This window comes from Geotrypetes seraphini, chromosome 4 (assembly GCF_902459505.1).
Source record: "Geotrypetes seraphini chromosome 4, aGeoSer1.1, whole genome shotgun sequence".
In the NCBI taxonomy this organism is placed as follows: Eukaryota; Metazoa; Chordata; class Amphibia; order Gymnophiona; family Dermophiidae; genus Geotrypetes; species Geotrypetes seraphini.
In genome coordinates, this window is record NC_047087.1 from 143,793,084 (window position 1) to 143,813,770 (window position 20,687).

The 20,687-nt window shown below is 42.1% G+C and overlaps 1 protein-coding gene across 2 annotated transcripts in view; it reads right to left on the reverse strand.

Annotated features, from left to right (window-relative positions):
* The window catches only part of CPNE2 (copine 2), a 476,132-nt gene that overhangs the window by 44,163 nt on the left and 411,282 nt on the right, over window positions 1-20,687 (reverse strand). For both annotated transcript variants that reach the window (XM_033943760.1, XM_033943758.1), the window contains exon 14: window positions 1,583-1,716. In XM_033943760.1, coding sequence (XP_033799651.1) covers window positions 1,583-1,716 — 134 coding nt within the window. The remainder of the gene's footprint in view (window positions 1-1,582; window positions 1,717-20,687) is intronic.

Genomic DNA, 20,687 nt, shown 5'->3' on the forward strand with positions numbered 1-20,687 from the left:
TTCAGTCCTCAATTTCCCTCTTTCACTGTGTCTACCTATAGCTTGTCACCTCTTTCCCTCACCCCTTCCAGTAACTAACTCTATCCTCTTCCCTCAATCCTGCATGTGCACTTTTTTTTCTCCTTCCCACTTCCTTCCAGCGTCTGCTCCCCCTGTCCCTCAAACTTCCATTCAGCGGCTGTCCCTCCTCTCCCCCACACTTCCATTCAGTGTCTGGTTCCCTATCTCTACCCCTTCCATCTACTGTTAATCCTCTGTCTTGCCCCTTCCATTCACTGCCCTCTCTGCTCTTTCCATCCAGTGTCCGCCCTCTTTCTCTCTCTTCCATATGGCATCTTCCCTTTCTATGCTCCTTCCATAAACTATCCTGTGCCCCTTCTCTCCTTAGTACATGATTGATTTCAGCTGTCACTTCTCCATTTTTCTCTCTCTGTCACCACCCCCTCCCCTATGCTCTGGCATTTCTCTCTCTTCTCCTTTTTTGCCTTCCCACTCGATGGTCTGGCATCATCCCTTCCCTGATTCCCTGGCATCTCTCTCCTTTCCTTTTCTTCCATCTCTCCCTCCCCCTTCTTGCTCTGACATCTCCTCCTTCCCTCCATGCCCTGGCATCTCCTTTCATTCCCTCCCTCATCTTCCTTCTCCCTCCAGTTGGGTACACAACGCTATCCTCAATTCTCTCCCCCTCTGCTCCCTTTCCTCCTTCTGTCACCCAAGGCCTGGTGTCCTGAACTTCATCGGGCATCAGCAGCATTCACAATTCACCACTGTTGCCGGCTTCAGGCTTTCCTCTCTGTCGGGTCCTGTCTTCATGAAAACAGGAAGTAGGCAGGACCTGGCTGAGAGAAAGGCCTGAAGCCGGCAATAGCAGCGAATTGTAAAAGCTGCTGCAGTCCGAAGAAGGTAATGGCGCTAGGCTTTGGAGCACCCAAGGCAGACCGCTTCTCCCCCCTCCCAGCCGAAGCCCCGCTGACTCTCCTATCTCTCCCTCCCATGCGAGCCCTGCCGACCCTCCCAGTGAGATGACCGAGCAACAAACCTCCCTCCAGCAGTGTTGGCAACCGCAGCACGCTAAACAGGCTGCTTCGTGGCTTTCTCCTGTAAATTTGGCCTCCATTATTAATTAAATCAAGTTTTATTAAAATTTGATTTAATCACCTATCAAATTTCTAGGCGTTCATCTAGCATTTATAGCAACTTTCTAACCTAAGGACAAGGGAATGAAACTTTGGTCTGCATGGTACTGTTGCTGCCACAGAGTCATGCCATTCTAAATCTCAATTACTGATGTATGGATAACTCTCAGTACCACCATGGCCCAACCTTTATATGGAGAGTATCTGACCATTTAGCAATTTAAATAGACCAAGGGTGAATCTCTTCATAATGGCAGTTAATAAATCTCAATAAACGTTTGAAAATGTACAGTATATATAAGCAAGTTATGCATATGGATTTGCTGTCAACAGGCTGAACACACAGCCTGGAAGAGTTTTACAAAATTCACAGATAATAATAATAACAACAATTTATTTATATACCGCAAAGCCGTGATATAGATAAAATAGTTTTGTATACATACTGCTGCAACTTTCTGCTGCGTAGCCTGGGCAGCGAATCGAGCTACATGATTCACAATTGGTGAAAAGTTTGTTGGCCCATAAAACCGGAGATGAGGCAGACAATTGGAGTAAGCTTCTACAATGCCTTCCACTCCTAAAATCAGCAAATTAGAAACTGTAAATGCATTGTTTCCTATCTAGGCTCTCAGGTACAAAGTTCACAGTTATATTTTCAAACAGAGTGAGTTGGAGAAGCAGTAGATATTACAGAAGTTCAAGGCAAGTGACATACATGGACACAGAATTGTAGAATTATTACAGCAGAGCAGAGGCATAGTATAATGTGCCTATAGCAGGAATATACCTAATTGCTACTTAGGAATCTTTTTACTAATCTGCGCTAGCGGTTTTAGCGTGCACAGCTTACTAAAAGGAGCCCTTAGTTTTTAAAGGAAATTTTATTTATTTATTTAATAAACTTAATATACCATTTGGGGTCACGGCAGTTTCCAAATAAACATACATAAAGCAAAAACAAAAATGAAAAGAATACAAGTCATTCAACAGAATATTAACAACACATATGAAGACAAGCTTACAAATTCTTAAATAACATTTAAAAAGATGGTACAAAGGTGATCAAACAACTTTAGAAAAGACAGATCAAAAATATGCGTCTACAAACAGCTTGGTTTTCAACATCTTAAAGCTGTAATGATCTGCACATAATCTTAATTGCCCAGTAAGCTTGATAATCCAGCAATGGAAAACATTTGGAGTTGAGTTGTCACATATTTACATTATTAGCTGTCAGTGCTCCCAATCGCGACCTTAGAATTACAGGGTTCTAAGTGACAATTTTCAATATTTTTAATTCCGATGACTTCTGGGTTCTATCTGACATGTAGATGTTACAATACTCACGAGGATTTGGAGAAACTCTGTTCTGGTGTTAAATTAATAAATAAATCCGTACATGTCATTGAACATCAAATTGCCCCACAAACCTCCACTTCAAATTCCTGAGAATGACTTTCGGTACAGTTAGAATCATGTAATTCTAAGGTCGCACAATGTCATTTTCCCCAATGCCCTTGGGGGTTTATAAATCTCAAGAACACTACTAAATTAATCTCCTTCTACTGGTGAGAGGGAAGTGAAATTGCTGCACAACAATGTGAAGGAGAAAAAGACCTCAATTCCATCAAGGCACTCATCATAACAGAGTTAAGCTGTAAAAAGAATGAGCCCTCGAATCATCATTAGTCATAAAACACTCCTTCAAACAAAACAGCAATATCCCTTCCCAATCCACAGCAGGCAAACACAGGAAAGAGAGGAAATTGGATGAAGAAAAAAAAGAACATACATTCCATGCCACAACTCCCTTACCTCCCCCCCCAGCAAATTTCTTATCAGAATTAAAGCATGAATACCAATCAAAAACAGGTACTCATCCACTCAAGCTGGAACAGGATACATATTTGTAAATCCACAGTCACTTTCTTCAATCTGTAAACACCTCAACGGGAGACTTCATACTCACGCAGTTGCATTACACTTCTCGTAAAGAGCATTTTTTTCCATCCAATTTCCTCCCTTTCCTGTGTATGCCTGCTGTGGATTGGGAAGGGATATTGCTGTTTTATTTGAAGGAGTTTTTTTTATGACTAATGATGATTCGAGGGCTCACTCTTTTTACAGCTTAGCTCTGTTATGATGAGTGCCTTGATGGAATTGAGGTCTTTTTCTTCTACACATTGTTGTGCAGCAATTTCACTTCCCTCTCACCAGTAGGAGATAAATTTAGTAGTTTCTTGTGATTGATTTTTCTGATCTAGTGTTATTAGGGTTTGTAAATCTCCCATAGAGATTGAAACCAGAATGGCACAGTTTGATATACTATTTGATGTATCAAAGACAACACTTTGAATTGCATTCTTTGCTCAATTGGCAGCCAGTGCAAACCTTTTAATGTAGGGATTATATTGGCTACCCTTGTTACCCCACTAATCACCCTAGCTACAGAATTCATAAGTACCTGCACAAACTTCAATATCGTTTTAAGCAGGCCCAAAAACAAAAATTACAATAATCCAACCTTGTCAAGAGCAAAGATTGGGCCACAGTTTGAAAATCACACTTATTCAAATATGATTTTAGCCTATACAACATACAAAGTTGGGCATAACCTTTCTGAATAATACACCCAATTTGCTTCCCCATAGATAAAGCAGAGTCTAAACAGACACCCAGCAATATACACACTTGGCTGACAACAGCATTCCTCAGCTCTAAGGGACATGGAAGTCCAACTTAGAACAAACTAGTCTTAGGATACATACAAATTGGCGTACAATATTCTGTGTAGGCAGTAAGGGTATCATGGCTTTGGGTGCATGCAAGGAATTCGTGAATGGAGTGCATGGAGAATGTGGTGAAATCTGTTAGCTTAGAAGGGTTTAATAAAGGCTTGGATAATTTCCTAAAACAGAAGTCCATAGGTCATTATGGAGATGGCCTGGGGAAATCCATTGTTTATTCTTAGGCTAAAATCTGTTTTACTACTTGGGATTTAGCTAGGTATTTGGGACCTGGGATGGCCACTGTTGCAAACAGGATGCTGGGCTTGATGGACCTTCGGTCTGTCCCAGTATGTCAATTCTTATGTTCTTATGATAGGTTCAGACCATGGTGCATTTTTTAGGCCTCTTAATGGAATCTATGCAAACGCAAGCCAGAGGCACTCTCTGATGACTTATCTGGCTCACTACTGCACACTAATGAGATGATCAATCTATTGGGATTTGTTGCAAAATATGGAACAAGGATGGTAGCTGATGATCATTTTGTTTCAGAGTTGTAGTTACACAAGACTTACTTATGCTTTTCAAGCTGCACAGTAGCAGGCTCTCACTTTTTAATATCTGGGTTCAAGTGATCTAGGCATGTCTTTATGCACTGAGGAAATGAGCAAGTCAGCTCAGCCAATTTCCTCTATAATAAATCTCTAGTTTCTGAAACACTGAATATTTGGTTTCCTGTACCATTTATTCAGCTTGACTATTTCACATGCAATGGTACCGAGGGGACTCGGAGGGAAGAAGGGAAAGCAAAAGGAATGATAGGGGAAAATACCTCTCTCAGTCACTATTAATCAGAGCAAAAACAGCAAGAGTAGGACTGTATATGTGCAGAAGCTTGCATAAAAAAAGATTTAAGGGAGTTGAGAGGCAGTGGCTCTACAAAAACTGGTCTTTGCCAGAGCCAATGGATACGTATTAGCTAAGTCATCCTGCTTATCAACAGAGAGCATTTTTCAAGCCTTTTCTGTAGTAATCAAGATGAGATATATTCAGGTACAATGGGTATTATTTCCCTGTCCTCAAAAAGCCTACAACTAAACTAGTTTATGTAAGCTGTTTTGTTTGCTGGGCATTGAAAGGTGATACATTAAATTAATAAACAGAAATATAAACAAACAATCTATATTAGGACCTGAGGCAGAGTTAAGTGACTAGCCCAAAGGAGAATTCAATTTTAATCCTACTTCTGCTAGTTCTCAGCACACTGCTTTGATCTTCAGGCTTACGGTAACCATTCATCCAAGAAACCCAGGAATGTCCTCTTTTTAGAGGACTGTCAGGTGTCTGGATAGGTTTTTTTTTATATTGTAGGAGTCTGTCCAAGTTTGATAAGGACTTAGAGAGAATCTGGTGGCTTTCCCCTTCTTACCAAGCAAGGCAGATGGGTTCATACCACTTGTGTCAAGAAGCGATTGGGAGGAGAGGAAAGAGATTTCTACATTTGGTGAGAACTTTTTCACTTGTCAGCAATTTATTGCTCCTATTAAACCCTCTGAAGTTACACTAGAGGCACTTTGGGATTTAGTGGTTAATTTTGGAAAAGCCATTAATCCCCATTCTCAATACGTGGAAGGGAAACTGATTGAACATACAAAAGAATTGAAAGAAGTTAAAAAGGAATTGAGTGACTCTAAATCCAGTATTCAGAAAGTTGAACAGGATTTAGTTTCCTCCAAAAAGATTCAAGAGACAATAATTGAAGATAACATTAATCTTAGGAGAAAAATTGAAATGTTGGAGAACACTGCACGAAGTAATAATCTTTTTTTTTTTAAGTTCAAAATAATTTTATTAGTTTTTGTTTTTACAACAGCAATATAACAGTATAGTGCAGTTCGAGGTACAAAACAGCAGCACACGCCAACAGGCACTACAGAATAAATGACTCTATGTACATGTGAATATAGAATGCGCAAGAAAAGAATATATGATAATTCTCCATAACATATGAGTCCAAAAATACCTTAATATAAAGAGAAGATAATAACACAAAAAGAAAGAAAGGTCATGAGTTAGTATAATCAAGGATAGGTTTCCAAACAGCATGGAAATGAGGCAGTGTATTCGACTTTTCTGCATATACTTTTTCATATTTGTTTGTGATGCACAGTGTATTCCACCATGTGTGCCAGTCCGCTTTAGAAAGATCTTTCCAATTGTGTAAAATGATTTGTACAGCTAGGGATAGCATTATTGTAAGAAGACTAATTTCAGCTGTGGATAGCGACTCTCTTATGATAAGTACAGAGAACGAAAGGATGTCAGTGATGCTCAAGATATCGCATATGGATTTCGATACTTTGTCCCAATATGTTTGAATAAGTGGACGTGCAAAGAGAAGATGTTCAAGTGTTCCAACATGTTGCATGCATGACCAGCATAATGTAGAGGATTTCCCATCAATCTTGTTAGCCAACACCGGTGTCCATACAGCTCTGTGCATCACGAAGAATATAGACTGTAATAATGACGCAGATCTGACAGATTTAGAGAATGAGGACCACACTCCAATCCAATCTATGGCATCAGAGGGCAGACTCAATTGCTGGTGCCATTTAACTTCTGTTTCCAGAGGTCCACTAAAGGAGGATTTCTGCATTTGTTTATACCAAAAGGACGCCTTGAGATGAGTATCTTCCATACTGTTCAGAGCGGTCTGTAATCCTGGAGAATCATGCAATGCCATAGCAGATGGCATAGATTGTTTAATACAGTGCTGGAGCTGCAACCATCGAAAATGTTGTGAGATAGGTAGACCTGTCTTGGACGCCAGTTCTTGAAAAGGTATCCAGTCTGCTTTCGTCATGATGTCTTGTAATATCCATATGTTACAATTTTGCCATGGTCTCCAATTCACTATTTCATTCTGAATCTTGAATTTGTCATTATTCCAGAGAGGAATTGAATTAGAGTTATTCCATACAACTCTAATTGACCTCATTAATAGCCTTTTTGTAAGATGTCAGGATGGTATCAAGCTTATCTCTTTTAGTCAATACAGTACCAGCCAGGTACTTGAGTCTGTGTATGCCTTATAGTTCACTTTCCAAGGATAGCCAGGCAGGGGGATCAAGATATCTAAGACCATAATATCCATCAGCCCATTGTCTCATAATGAAGGCATGGTGATAATGTATGAAGCTTGGGAAATTCACTCCACCGTGTGACCTGGGTGCTTTCAATTTATGTAGTGCAATTCTCGATTGCTTGTTGTGCCAAAGAAATTTGGAAAGTATGGAGTCAATATTTTTGTAAAAATTCGATGATAAATGAAAGGGTAACATGCTCAAAATGTAGTTGATTTTAGGGGTCAGCATCATTCTAATTGTTTCAAGTCTTCCCCACCATGTCAGTGTCAGGGGGGACCAACGGTTGATATTGGCTTTAAGAGAATCAATCATGTATTCTTCATTCAGACGGATGGTATCTTCAATCGTGGGTCCAAAATACACTCCTAGATATTTCATGGAGGAAGACACCCATTTTAGTCCATATGCAGTGACATCAAACTCCGCAGCAGAGCAATTAATAGGCATAGCTTCAGTTTTATTTGTGTTCAATTTGTATCCAGATACCGTAGCATATTCTTTAATCGTGGATAACAGATGGGGCATTGAATTAGGTGTAATGTAGAGTAAGATATCGTCAGCATAAGCTAAAATTTTTAGTTCACGCTCTTGTATTCTAAATCCCAATATATCAGGGTTGTGTCTTATCCGCAGAATCAGTGGCTCCAAAGCCAGGTTGAATAACAATGGCGATAATGGGCATCCTTGCCTAGTTCCCCTAGTAGGGTGGAATGCTGTAGACAAGGAACCATTAATGAACACTCTGGTGGTGGTTTCAGAATAAAGTACCTGAAGCTTATTTATGAATTCCTCTGAGAAACCAAACCAACTCAGTGCTTGAAATAGGAAAGGCCATTCTATCCTATCAAAGGCCTTTTCCGCATCAAGGCCTACCGCAATTATTTCTTGGTCTTGTTGTTGCACTTGGGAGATGACATGAGCAAATGTTCTTGTGTTGTCATTAGAGTATCGGCCTGTGATAAAACCACACTGGTCAGAGGATATTAGTTTGGTAATAACGGCTTGGAGTCTAACTGAGAGTAATTTAGCGAATATCTTGGCATCCACATTGATTAAGGATAGCGGATGGTAGTTAGCCACGAATTTGTTGTCCTTCCCAGGTTTCGGTAAAACAATGGATGCTTCCGTAAAAGTCCCTGTTGCTTTCCCACTGTCCATAAGATGTTCAATGAATTGTAGATAAAACGGAGCTATGATCTCCTGAAATGCTCTGTAGAATTCGACGGTCAACCCATCTGGTCCAGGAGCTTTCTTAAGGGCCATGGATTGAAGCACTGCATCTATTTCAGATAGAGTTATCGGTGTGTTCAGCAAGTCATTGTCTGATTGCTCTAGTTGTGGATGTGGAATATCTTCCAGGAAGTCCATAGTCTTTTGCATGTTACAAGACTCAGATGTATACAATACGCGATAAAAGTCCATGAATGCCTGGGAGATCGCAGTAGAGTCAGTAACCTCCTCTCCAGAGTCCAATCGAATATTTGCAATGTTTGATCGTTCATTGCGACGCTTAAGGTAGTTCGCCAATAGGTGACCGCATTTATTGTTTTCTGCAAAATAGGATGCTGATTGCTGGAATACAGTGTGAGCTGCTTTCTGGCTCATGGCATTATTATATTGAAATTTCGCTTTGTTCAGGTTTATTGAATTGAAAATATTCCGTAATTTGGGTTTTCATGTGGAGGCAGAATTGCGGATCCATGAGCAGAGCATTATTAAACCTCCATTGAGAAGTTGGTACATGAGGCGACTTCTGTTTAAGTTGAAGGGAAATGGCAGCATGATCTGACACTAGTATAGGGAGAATATCTGATCTCAACACTATGTCAGACATAGATTCACTAATCAGAAAAAAATCTATGCGTGAATATGACGAATGAGGAGGGAAAAAGAATGTGTATGAGTTTACATCATTATGCATGTGACGCCAAATATCCAGGAGATTGGCATCTTCCATCATGTTTTGTAAGGCAAACCAAGCTTTAGATTTTTTGTATGCACAGGAAGATTTCCTATCTCTAATAGGGTTCAAAATTAGATTAAAGTCCCCTGCTACTATCAGTTGTGATCCAGCATCTTCCAGTAGCGTCTCATGCAGTGCATGGAAGAATTCAGGAGAATCAGCGTTCGGACCATATATATTTAGGAGACAATAATCTGTACCTGTATGTTGAAAACGGACCTTAACCCATCTCCCATTAAGATCTGTGGTTGAAGACAATATGGAGATCTCCCGTTTGTTCCTAATTAAGGTGAGTACACCACCTTTCCTGTCTATAGCAGGCGAGTAGTATGAAGGTAACGCCCATGAACAATGAACTTTTGCAGAGGCTTTAGAGTCTAGATGAGTCTCTTGCAGCATGATAATGTCAGGCTAAGTATGTTATGATTTTCTTCAATTTAATTTGATTATTAAGACCTTTTGTGTTCAAAGAAATAATATTAAGTGTCATTACATTGCAAAAAAATTGTGAGACATATATTCACATGAGTAAGTTCAAAATGCATCATAGCATAAGAAAGTAAGTAAAGTAATGCAATACAGGCAGTTGATTTGTAGCATGTCAGCATAAAAGAAAATACAACATAGGTTAGCATAGCTGAAATAGAGCACCTCGAAACCACTGTGGCGAAAGCTACTTCGCCCTTATCAGACAATGTGAGTGCGGCTAAGTAACATCGAAACAGCAACCCGAACAAGGCCAGCCCCACACCCGTATAATTGTGAAATATATAGGACCATAACTTGAACACTTGCAAGAACTCTCCTGACCCATAAACATAAACATTATCAGAGCCCATAGAACTGAGCGACCATAATGAAGCATATTGAAGTATATGCACTGTAATTAGTCACTCATGCCTATGTACATGGAAACATTTCTTCAGTTTGGTATTTTTCCCTTAAACCTGGTTAATAGGGGTTGGTGAATGTTGTTCAATGAAGGTAGCCAAATCATCTGGACTGGTGAAGTCTTTAGTGCTGTTATTCAGGGTCACCCTCATGCGTGCTGGATACATTAGACCAAATCTAGCATTTAGAGCTTTGAGTTGCGGCCTGTAGGACAGCAGAGACTTGCGGCGGTGTGCACTGGCTTTGCTCAAATCTGGCACAAACAGTAAAGTGTTTCCTTTATACTGAATTGGGGATTTGATTTTAGCTCTCTGCATGATTTGTAGAACGTGTTGGTAGCGTAGGATTTTCATTACCACTGGTCTGGGTCTACGGTCAGCAGGGATGCGGTTAGAAGGCACACGATGGGCACGCTCGATTTCAAGTTCACGTGTAAAAGTAAGGTCAAGCACTTTTGGTATGAGAGCTTCCAGAAAAGAAATGAGCTCAGAATCTCTCCCATTTTCCGGCAGGCCTAACAGCCTAATATTACAGCGTCGAGACCTGTTACTTTGATCTTCCATTTCTTGCTCCAGCACTGCAATACGGGTGGTCTGGCAGCGCAGCTCTGATATTTGCAACGTGGTCGCCTCCATTTTGTTTTCAAGGGTGCCCACCCGAGTCTGGATTTGTGCAAATTCTTCTGTTAAAGTGGTGAGTTTGTCATTGATTTCGTCTGTGCTTTGTTTAGTATCCGGCGCCAGCTCCTTTAATTCCCTTAGCTCGGCTAGAATTTTGCGGGTGGAGTCGGCCGCCGAAACCGGAAGCGGCGTTTTTGAAAGGGAGGCTGGGTCGGGCTTGTGGCGTTTGCTGATCTTTTTATCCGATATCCCGCCAACCTCGACGAGCAACCCCCACAGATGTACCTTCTCTCCTGAAGAAATGGAGAATGCAGGAGTGTTTCACCGGCGTTAGAAACGAAGGAGAATGATTTTTATGCGGATTCTTTCAATCGGGTGTAGGAGCACGACGCTCAAGCTGCCATCTCGTTCGGGCTCAGCCACGCCCCCACGAAGTAATAATCTAAGATTGATTAATTTTCCCAAAGTCACTTTGGTGACACCAAGGGAAATGATCAAAAGATATTTTCAGGAAATTCTGGGAATTTCAGATAAACTTTTACTCCCACTGTTTCAGGTATACTATTTGCCTGCTGGTGGTCAAAGTCAACATCAGAGGTTTGGACCTCAAGAGGCATGGATGTCTCAGTGTTACTGGAGACGTCAGATAAAGATATTGCGACCCCAACAACTTTAATAATATCTGTTGCTCTTCAACCAGATAAGGCATGAATTCTGAGTTTATTCTTTAAGAACAAACGGAAAGAATTTCTTGGACATAAAATACAGATGTTTCCCGATGTATCACGTGAAACGTAGAAGCGTAGGCGAGAATTTCTTTTACTTAAGCCAGGAGTGTTAGCTTTAGGGGCTACTTTTTATTTGCAACATCCTTGCAAGTGTATTGTTCATCACCAAATGAATAAGTATGTTTTCTTTGAACCTTGTCAATTAATTACTTTCTTGTCTATATCCCGGTTGGATAAAGGAAAATCTTAAGCTCATTAGAAAGTTATGCATTTTGTGCTCAGTTTAAGATAGTGATTCTTTAAGTTTAAGTTTACTCGCTAATTGTGTAAGTTTTGGTTCCAATTTGAGGACTTGAGTAAAGTTAAGCCATTGTAACTTTTATGTTTATTATGAATTTACTTGTTTAACAATCTTATTTTGGATTGTTGTAGATTGCATTTGGCTTGATTTCTTTTCTGTACAAGTTTAATGCTTGATATTATTTTGAAATTCATAAATAAATAAAAAAAAATTAAAAAAGAAGCGATTGGGATTTGGCAGTGGGCCACCAGCCTTGGCGTGGTGCTCAGGTCCACATACTTGGTGGGGAAGACAACAGTCCGACCAACAGACGGAGCTGAGTAATGCATGAATGTTGCCTGACAAATCTTCCAAGTGTGCACCCCCTTGGTGTTCTTCTTTGCCACTCATCTCAACGGCAAAGCCCCTAAATTCTCCTCCATCCTGAGATCACACAGTAGCGATGGAAGCTAGCATTTTGGCTGTAGCTGCATCAGGGGTATTTTATTCACTTCATAGTTTAATCTCAGAATGGGCTATTCTGAGATTGAATTGTGAAGTAAGTAGAATACCTCTGATGCAGTTACAGGTGAAACGGGGAGTCCCAGTTGGGTTTGGACTTGTGGATTCCAGCTTGGTGTTTGCAGATATGGATGACTGAATTTCAGCAATGTTTTGAAGCAGCAGCGTGGATAGCAGAGTGGTGGAATGCAGCTAAGTCCATTTTTGATCACTGTGGTTTTTTTGAACGAACTGTTTGGCAACTGTTGGGCATAGTGAGCCGATTACCTTTGTTTTGCTATTTTTTGGATTGTTTCTGAATATAATGGAGTTTTTTCTGACTCATGAAGCTGAACCGAGGTCTTTTTCTCCACCTTTTTGTCTATATTTAGCATGTTTGATGAGGGAATAGGCTCCTATGACCATTTGGGGTGTATTCTTGATTTATTTTTGTGATTTGGATTTATGCACTCCTTCTCCTGAGATTAAATACTGCAAAAAAGACACCTAATTCAGTGATGAAAGCATTCCAGTTTCTATGTATCTTCAGAGGCTAATTACAGCAGAACAGGAAATCATACTTGCCTCTAGTGCTGCCCGATTTCCGATTCAAAACGATTCACCAATGCACTTTGAGTGAATCGATTTGCTTAAAAAAAACAAACCCCAAACAACCGGCCTGGCCGATTCAGCAGTGCTGCACCGCTTAGACCAGACATGAACAAACTACGGCCCGTTTCGGCTTCCAATTAGAGTGACGCGTCATCTCTATAAACTGTGCATACACGGACCAGCCAAGGATGCTTGATAAATTCCTTCCTTACCCCGCCACTAACTAAAGGTAGAGCCGGCCCTATTAGCGGACATCTTTTTCTGTCTGCCTCCTGTATGAGCAGCCAGAGAGGAAGGAGGCACACAACAGCTGCATCTCAGAGGGCGATCCCTGGCATGCTTTAGTCTCCCGTTGCTTGTCCTCCCTCCCAGGTGCATGGCTCTGTCTCTGCACACACCTCCGTACGTCCCTGGGGTTAACCCTTCCTGTGCCTTGCAGCCTCTGCTTTTCTCCCTTCCTTGAGGCGGAAAGCTGCCTAACGAGCTCTGTTGTACCTCCCTCCCCCCTGTGCTAACCAAGCTCTCTCTCTCTCCTGCACTGGCCTGTATTCTAGCTTAGACCAGACCCTATGGAAGCTCTACACCTAACCTTCCCCCCCTTTCCTGGGAACTCGGAACAGCAAAAGAAAACCAAATAAAAAAACAACAAAAGTGGGTCAACTCTAAGGGGCATAACAGGGCCCTAATAGGGTTAGAAGGGTGTGCCTTTCCATGGGGAATAAGGACACACACACCCTTCTGACCCTATTAGGGCCGCACGTGCTCGTCTCCCTTTTTGTTTTCTGCCTGTTGACGTTTGGTGGCTGCAGGAGTAGCAGTGAGTGATGGTCTGTTCTCTAGCTCAACCCCCCCCCTAAAAAAAAAAATAAACCAAATAAACCAGAGCAGGTAGGAAGAGAGGCAAGGGGGGGCTTTGCCTGTCCTGGTCCTAACTAATCTTTGGAATTTTTAATCTTGAACTTTCATCTGCGCTTTATTTTGAGGTTTGTTTGCAATATCTGGCTGGGTGGTGGTTTCCTCCCCACCCCCTTTTTTTATCTCTTGTGTTTTTTTTGTTTTGTTTTTGTAAAGCATTCAAAGTTATTTTTGCTTCCTCTCCCAGTGGTTGTCTTTATTATCCTTTATGAAGGGACCAGATCTAAATGGGCAGTGCTTTTTTTTTTCTAGGAAAAACGGTTCTTCTCGCAGAGCCAACCTTAGGTGGTGGGTTAACCAGGCTTTTGTTCAGCCGGTACAATGCATACATCTAAGTGACCCAGAATTAAGAGGCCAATTGAATTTTGGTTTAGCGCTGAAACTAACCTAACATCTTGATTTAATCCTTCAATTTTGTACAAGTATATATTTGTTTTTGGCTGAAATTGAAACTCTGGAGCAGCTCCCGCCTGAGGTTCCCTACCCAGACCACTCACCCCCTTAAAGCATTGGTGGTGCAGTGGAGGCAGGAGTGATCCTCACTTGCTCCTGCCCCTGCTGGCACCATTGTCAGCATGGCTGCTGGGACTTCAAGACCAATGTTCCCTCTAAGGATTGATGAGGTGTGTGCAAAAAAAAATATGCATGAGTGACAAGTTACATACTCCACAAATTTATGAGCAGGCGCGGAGGACGAGTGCCCGTGAGATTGTGGGAGGGTTAAATACTCAAAACTTAGAAGAATAACAATTTACTGAAAGTTTTTGCTTCACCAGCTTTCTGGTATCTTTACATATAGTGGCGTACCTAGCATATGTAACACCCGGGGCCCATCATTTTTTGGCACCCCCCCCCATCTGTACGAAAAACATGATTTTTAGTAACAAGCCACATGTCACACATGAGTACCTAGGAAAAGGCAGCATCTTACATATTGCAGTGAGCAGTACATCAATACACCCATTTTAAAACTAAACAAGCCAGACCAGCACAGGTCAATCCTACACTGTCAATCCTAACAGAAAACTATGTCTTTTGAACACACAGAACACAGAAAACACCTTCACCTAGTATGGAATATGTCATCACAAACTAACCCCTCACCCTTTTACAAAACTGTAGTGTGGATTTTAGCCACGGTGGTAACAGCTCTGACGCTCATAGAATTCTGGGCATCAGAGCTGCTACCACCACGGCTGGCGCTAAAAAACGCTCCATAGTTTTGTAAAAGGGGGAATAAAATAGAAATACACAGCTTCAACGCTCTAGCTCAGGGGTGCCCAAACTTTTTGGACTTGCGAGCTACTTTAAAATAACCAAGTCAAAATGATCTACCAACAATAAAATGAAAAAACACAAAGCACACTATATGCTGAGAAAATGTTAATTATCATTCCTATTCTGGGTTTTTTTCAAAGAGGTCAAGGCAGATGATTCTATGCATTGTCACCTCAGTAACAACCATACAAAAATAGACAAATATATACCCCCCTTCCTTTTTATTAAACCACAATAGCAGTTTTTAGCGCAGGGAACTGCGCTAAATGCCCAGCGCTGCTCTCGACGCTCATAGGCACCCTGCGCTAAAAAACACTATTGCAGTTTAGTAAAAGGGGGCCATAGTGCAAAATATAGACAGCATATATAAATTCAGACACATTTTGATCACTAAATTTAAAATATAATCATTTTTCCTACTTTGACTGTGCATCCAATCTTTCTTCCCTTCTTTCAGCCTGTATGCTTCCTCTCCTCCAGACCTCATTTCCTCCCCTAACTTTTTCTTCCTCTCTCCCTGCCCTTTCTTTCTTTCTTCTCTCTTGATGCCCCCTTTCTTTTTTCTGTTTCCCTTCTGTCTCCCTGCCTGCCCCCTTTCTTTCTTCTTTCTCCCTACCCTCCACAAAGCCACTGCTGCGGCTGCCCCAAGCTCTCTCTGCTTCCCACCATCGGGCCGACTAGCATTCCCCCGACGTCAATTTTGCTGTTGGAGAGGAAGTTCCACCCAGCCAGGCAGCGAATGGCTGGCCCGAACTTCCTCTCTGACTGCAGCCTTAGGGGGGGTAAACAGCTGGCCAGATCCGGACCTGGCTGGCTATGCACCCCCCTAAGGCTGCACCCGGGGCGAACCTCCACCCCAACCCGCCCCCCCTTTGGTACGCCACTGAAGACGTGGCAGCGGCTCCTCTCACAAATCCCCACCTGCGTCGGAAGTCTGATGCAGTCGGGGATCTTGAGAGGAGCCGCCGATGCATCTTTCAACTTAAAATACACTAAGGCGAGCAGGGCAGATCGCCGCCGCCGCTTCCTCTCACCTCCGCCCGCCCTCGATTGAGCGACACGAGAAATGTATGAGCGACGCCACTGAAAATAGTAAGCGATCGCTCATGCGCTCAGCTTAGAGGGAACATTGTTCAAGACCCACCCCCATCCCCTCTTGGTCCAGCCCCCTCTGTTAAACAGAGGAGAGGGAGAGAGATGGTGGACAATGGAATGGAGGGAGGGAAGGAACAGAAAGAGAGAGAAGTTGGACACAAGGGATGGTGTGGAGGGGGGATAGACTTACTGGATAGGAGGGTAGTTGGGAGGAGAAAGGGAGAGCTGGTGGACCCTGGGGTAGTGAGGAAGGAGGGAGAGATGCTGGATGAAAGGGGTAGTTGAGAAAAGGAGAGATAGTGGATCTGGGGATGGTGGGATCCATTGCTGCAGCTGCGGAGATGAAGATTAAAAAAAGGAAAGATGCCAGACCTCCGGGAGAGGGAAGGGAAATGGAAGGGGAGGACAGAGATGGAAAATGGATGGTTAGCACAAAGAAAGAAGAAGATCCTTGCAAGCGAGTTATCAGAAGACAACCAGAGCCTGGGACCAACATGATTTCAATAATGACCAGACAACAAAAGGTAGAAAAAAATAATTTTATTTTCTGTTTTGTGATTACAATATGTCAGATTTGAAATGTGTATCCTGCCAGAGCTGGTATTAGACCGTGAACGTGAGCTAGGATTTAACAGAGTGTTAAAGTCTTCTTTGTTTGTTTATTTTGTTTACACCACAGCACGAGTTGGGTAGCAGAGGGCAAATAAACCCACCTGGATGTTTGAAAAAAACCACCCAATTGGGCAGGAAAATCGAATTGAAAAATCGATTCAATAAGCTGAATCGAATCAAATCAAATTTTTTTTTCCTTAATTGGGCAGCACTACTTGCCTCAGGCAATGAGGATCATGTTCCATTGGTCCTCTTTGATTTTCAGCAAAGTCTTCCCCACCAGAGATAATGGAGGATACATGTACAAGAGGCTTTTCCCTTGATCGAGGATAAAAGCATCCATTGCTGTGTGATCTCAGCCTGGAACAGAATTTAGGGGTTTTGCCATTGAGATGAGTGGCAAAGAAGAACACTTGGAAGATCTCTCAGGCAACGCCCATGCTGAGAGACCACTTGTGCAGAACATTACCCAGCTCCATCTGTTGGTCAGGCTGTTGTCTTCCTCACCAAGCATGTTGTCCTGAATACCATGTCAAGGCTGAGGCCCACTGCCAAATCTCAATTGCTTCCTGGCACAAGTAGTATGAACCTGTGTTCCCTACTTGTTGACATAGTACATCACAACCTGATTTTACATAATAATGAGGATAGTTTGGTGCATCAACTCATCTCTGGAAACCTTTAGAGTGTTCCAAATGGTCTTTAATTCCAGGAGAGTGATATGAAGCTGAGCCTCCTGAACGGACAAAGACCCCAACTGTGAAGCCTGTCCAGGTTGGACACATCTGTTGTCAGCGTCTTGTGTGGAAAAGGAATTTGGAATGGAAGTCCTAGGACTAAATTGTTCACCAAAGAGAACTCTACCAGTGTTGGAATGAATGAGATAATATCTGCTAAGTTCCTGGAGGCCTGATACTACTATTCCCTCTAAGCTGAGCAAGAATCCTCCAACTTCATCGCTGCCAGTAAGGGAGGGGGGGGGGTAATATTGTGTTTTCAATGGCTACAGACAGGCAGGTTCCCTGGAGTCCTGCAGAGCTTGCCTGTCCCTCACTATTGAAAAAAATAATAGTGAAACAGTACCATCCACTAGCAGCACTGTAGGTGCAGTATTCCCGCTCAGCTTAAGAGGGAACAGTGCCCAACACCACTGGGGAAAATAGGGTCCATTGGGGCTCTCTGAAATGGAGATGTGCCATGGGCATAATGCACACTGTAGAGGCCTTATGGCTCAACAACCTCAACATCTGCAGAGCCTATGAGCTTCAATTGTTGAAGTGAGAGAAGACGGCTCTCCACATTGATTCCTGAACACTTTCCTTGGATATGCTCTTGACCAGCCAATTCTAAAGATATGGAAACACACGAATTCCCAGTCTGCATAGCGACGCTGTGACATTTTGTGAAAACTCTAGAAGTGGAAATAAGGCCAAACGGAAGCATGCAGTTTGGTAATGGTATTTCCCTACATATGGAAAGGAGTTAAAAACAAAGAGAACTTAACAGGTGGCTCAAAGCCTGGTGTCATCAAGAAGGCTTTAGGTACATAGGAGAATGGAGAAATATATGGAACGACAAGAGACTATATTGTAATGATGGGCTACATCTTACTATAACAGGAAAAAGAATCCTTGCTGAAAAATTTAGACAATATGTTTCTAGGAATTTAAACTAGAAGGTGGAGGTTGCCTATGAATGAAGGACATTTATGGAGGCCACCCCTCAGCAAAAGACAAGATGTGGTGGTAGTAAAGATAGCAACATAAACAATATTAGCAGCTCACGTCTTAGCAATGCAACAGGAAGTGAAACTAAATAAAAAACTATATAAAAAATGAGTTTACCACTGAAAGATAGCTGAAAAGCAATGACCACAAATGCTCGCAGTCTAAGTTCATGATCTGCAAAGCCCTGATGTTTGAGGCAGACCTGGATATTGTTGCTATCACAGAGACATGATTCTGTGACTTCCATGGATGGGATGCAAACATACAGGGATATAATCTTTTTAGGAAGGACAGAGATGGTCGAAAAGATGGAGCTGGGTACTTGGGAACTAGGTTGGTCACTATTAGAAACAGGATACTAGGCTTGATGGATCTTTGGTCTGTCATAGTATGGCAATTTTTATGTTACATAGAAACATAGAAATAGACAGCAGATAAGGGCCACGGCCCATCTAGTCTGCCCACCCCAATGACCCTCCCCTACTTTTCTCTGTGAATAGATCCCACGTGTCTATCCCTGCTGGCCTCCATAACCTGAAGTGGAAGACTATTCCAGCGATCAACCACCCTTTCAGTGAAAAAGAATTTCCTGGTGTCCCCGTGCAGTTTCCCGCCCCTGATTTTCCACGGATGCCCCCTTGTTGCCGCAGGACCCTTGAAAAAGAAGATATCTTCTTCCACTTCGATGTCTTGATCATGTCACCCCTCTCTCTGCGTTCCTCGAGTGAGTACAGCTGCAACTTATCCAGCCGTTCCTCGTACGGGAGATCCTTGAGTCCCGAGACCATCTGGGTGGCCATTCTCTGGACCGACTCCAGTCTTAGCACATCCTTACTGTAATGCGGCCTCCAGTATTGCACACAGTATTCCAGGTGGGGCCTCACCATGGATCTATACAATGGCATAATGACTTCAGGCTTACGGCTGACGAAACTCCTGCGTATGCAACCTATGATTTGCCTTGCCTTGGATGAAGCTTGCTTCACTTGATTGGCAGTCTTCATGTTCTCACTGACGATCACCCCTAAGTCTCGTTCTGCTTCAGTTCTTGTTAGGATCTCACCATTAAGGGTGTAAGTCTTGCATGGATTTTGGCTGCCCAGGTGCATGACTTTGCATTTCTTGGCATTGAAGCTGAATTGCCAGGACCTAGACCAGCGCTCCAGTAGGAGTAGGTCGTGCATCATGTTGTCGGACATTGAATTTATGTCTGTTGTGCTTTTGCCCACTACATTGCTTAGTTTGGCGTCATCGGTGAATAATGTTATTTTACCTCGCAGCCCTTGTGCCAAGTCTCTTATAAAGATGTTGAATAGGATCGGGCCTAGGACATGTTCTCTAATGTTCGAATGGGTGCCTACCTGGGAAGCAGCAATCATCAAACGTTTTGGTTTGATATAACAGCTAAAGTGGAAGGCAGCCATACAAAATTCAAAGTCATAGATTTCAAACAGGATAGGAAGACATAAGGGAAGTGGAAAAACAGTGGTCTAAGCTACTGACCTTTATGTGAGGAAAATAAATAAAAACGAGAAAAAGGAAACCGATATGGTTCTCCAAACTAGTGGCAGAGAAAATAAAGTCAAAAGAGTTGGCGTTGCGTGAAATATAAAAAACTCAAGAGTACAGAAATGACTACCAGGTGAAACTGAAAGAAGCCAAGAGAGAAATACGTCTGGCAAAAGCGCAAGTGGAAGAGCAAATGGCTAGAAATGTAAAAAATGGAAACAAATTTTTTCCAGATATATTAGTGAAAGGAGGAAGATGAAACATGGAATTGCGAGACTAAAAGATGCTATGAATCGATATGTGGAGAGTGATGAGGAAAAAGCAAATGTGCTAAACAAATACTTCTGTTCTGTTATCACAGAAGAAAATCCTGGAGAAGGACCAGATTGCCAAAGTTACACTCAAGAATGAAGTAGATATCATGCCATACATGGAAGAAAGTGTTCACAAACAACTTGAAAAATTGATGGTGGATAAAGCAATGGGGCAGGGTGGAATCCATCCCAGGATATTGAGGAGTTCAGAGAGGTTCTAGTGGGTCCTATTAAGATTTGTTCAACAAATCTTTGGAGACAGGAGTGGTTCCTGGGGATTGGAGAAGAGTGGATATATTCCCTATTCACAAAAGTGATTGCAGAGATGATGTGGGAAACTATAGGCTGGTAAGCCTTATTTCGGTTATTGAAAAAATAATGGAAGCATTGCTGATAGAAAGGATAGTGAAATTCCTAGAATCTATTGGGTTACAGGATCCAAGGTAACATGGTTTTACTAAAGGTAAATTGTGTCAAACGTATCTAATTGAATTTTTTGATTGGGTGACCAGAAAACTGGATCAAGGACATATTTTAGATGTAATTTACTTAGATTTCAGCAAAGTCTTTGACAAGGTTCCTCATAGGAGGCTCTTTGAACAAACTTGATGGACTGAAGTTAGGA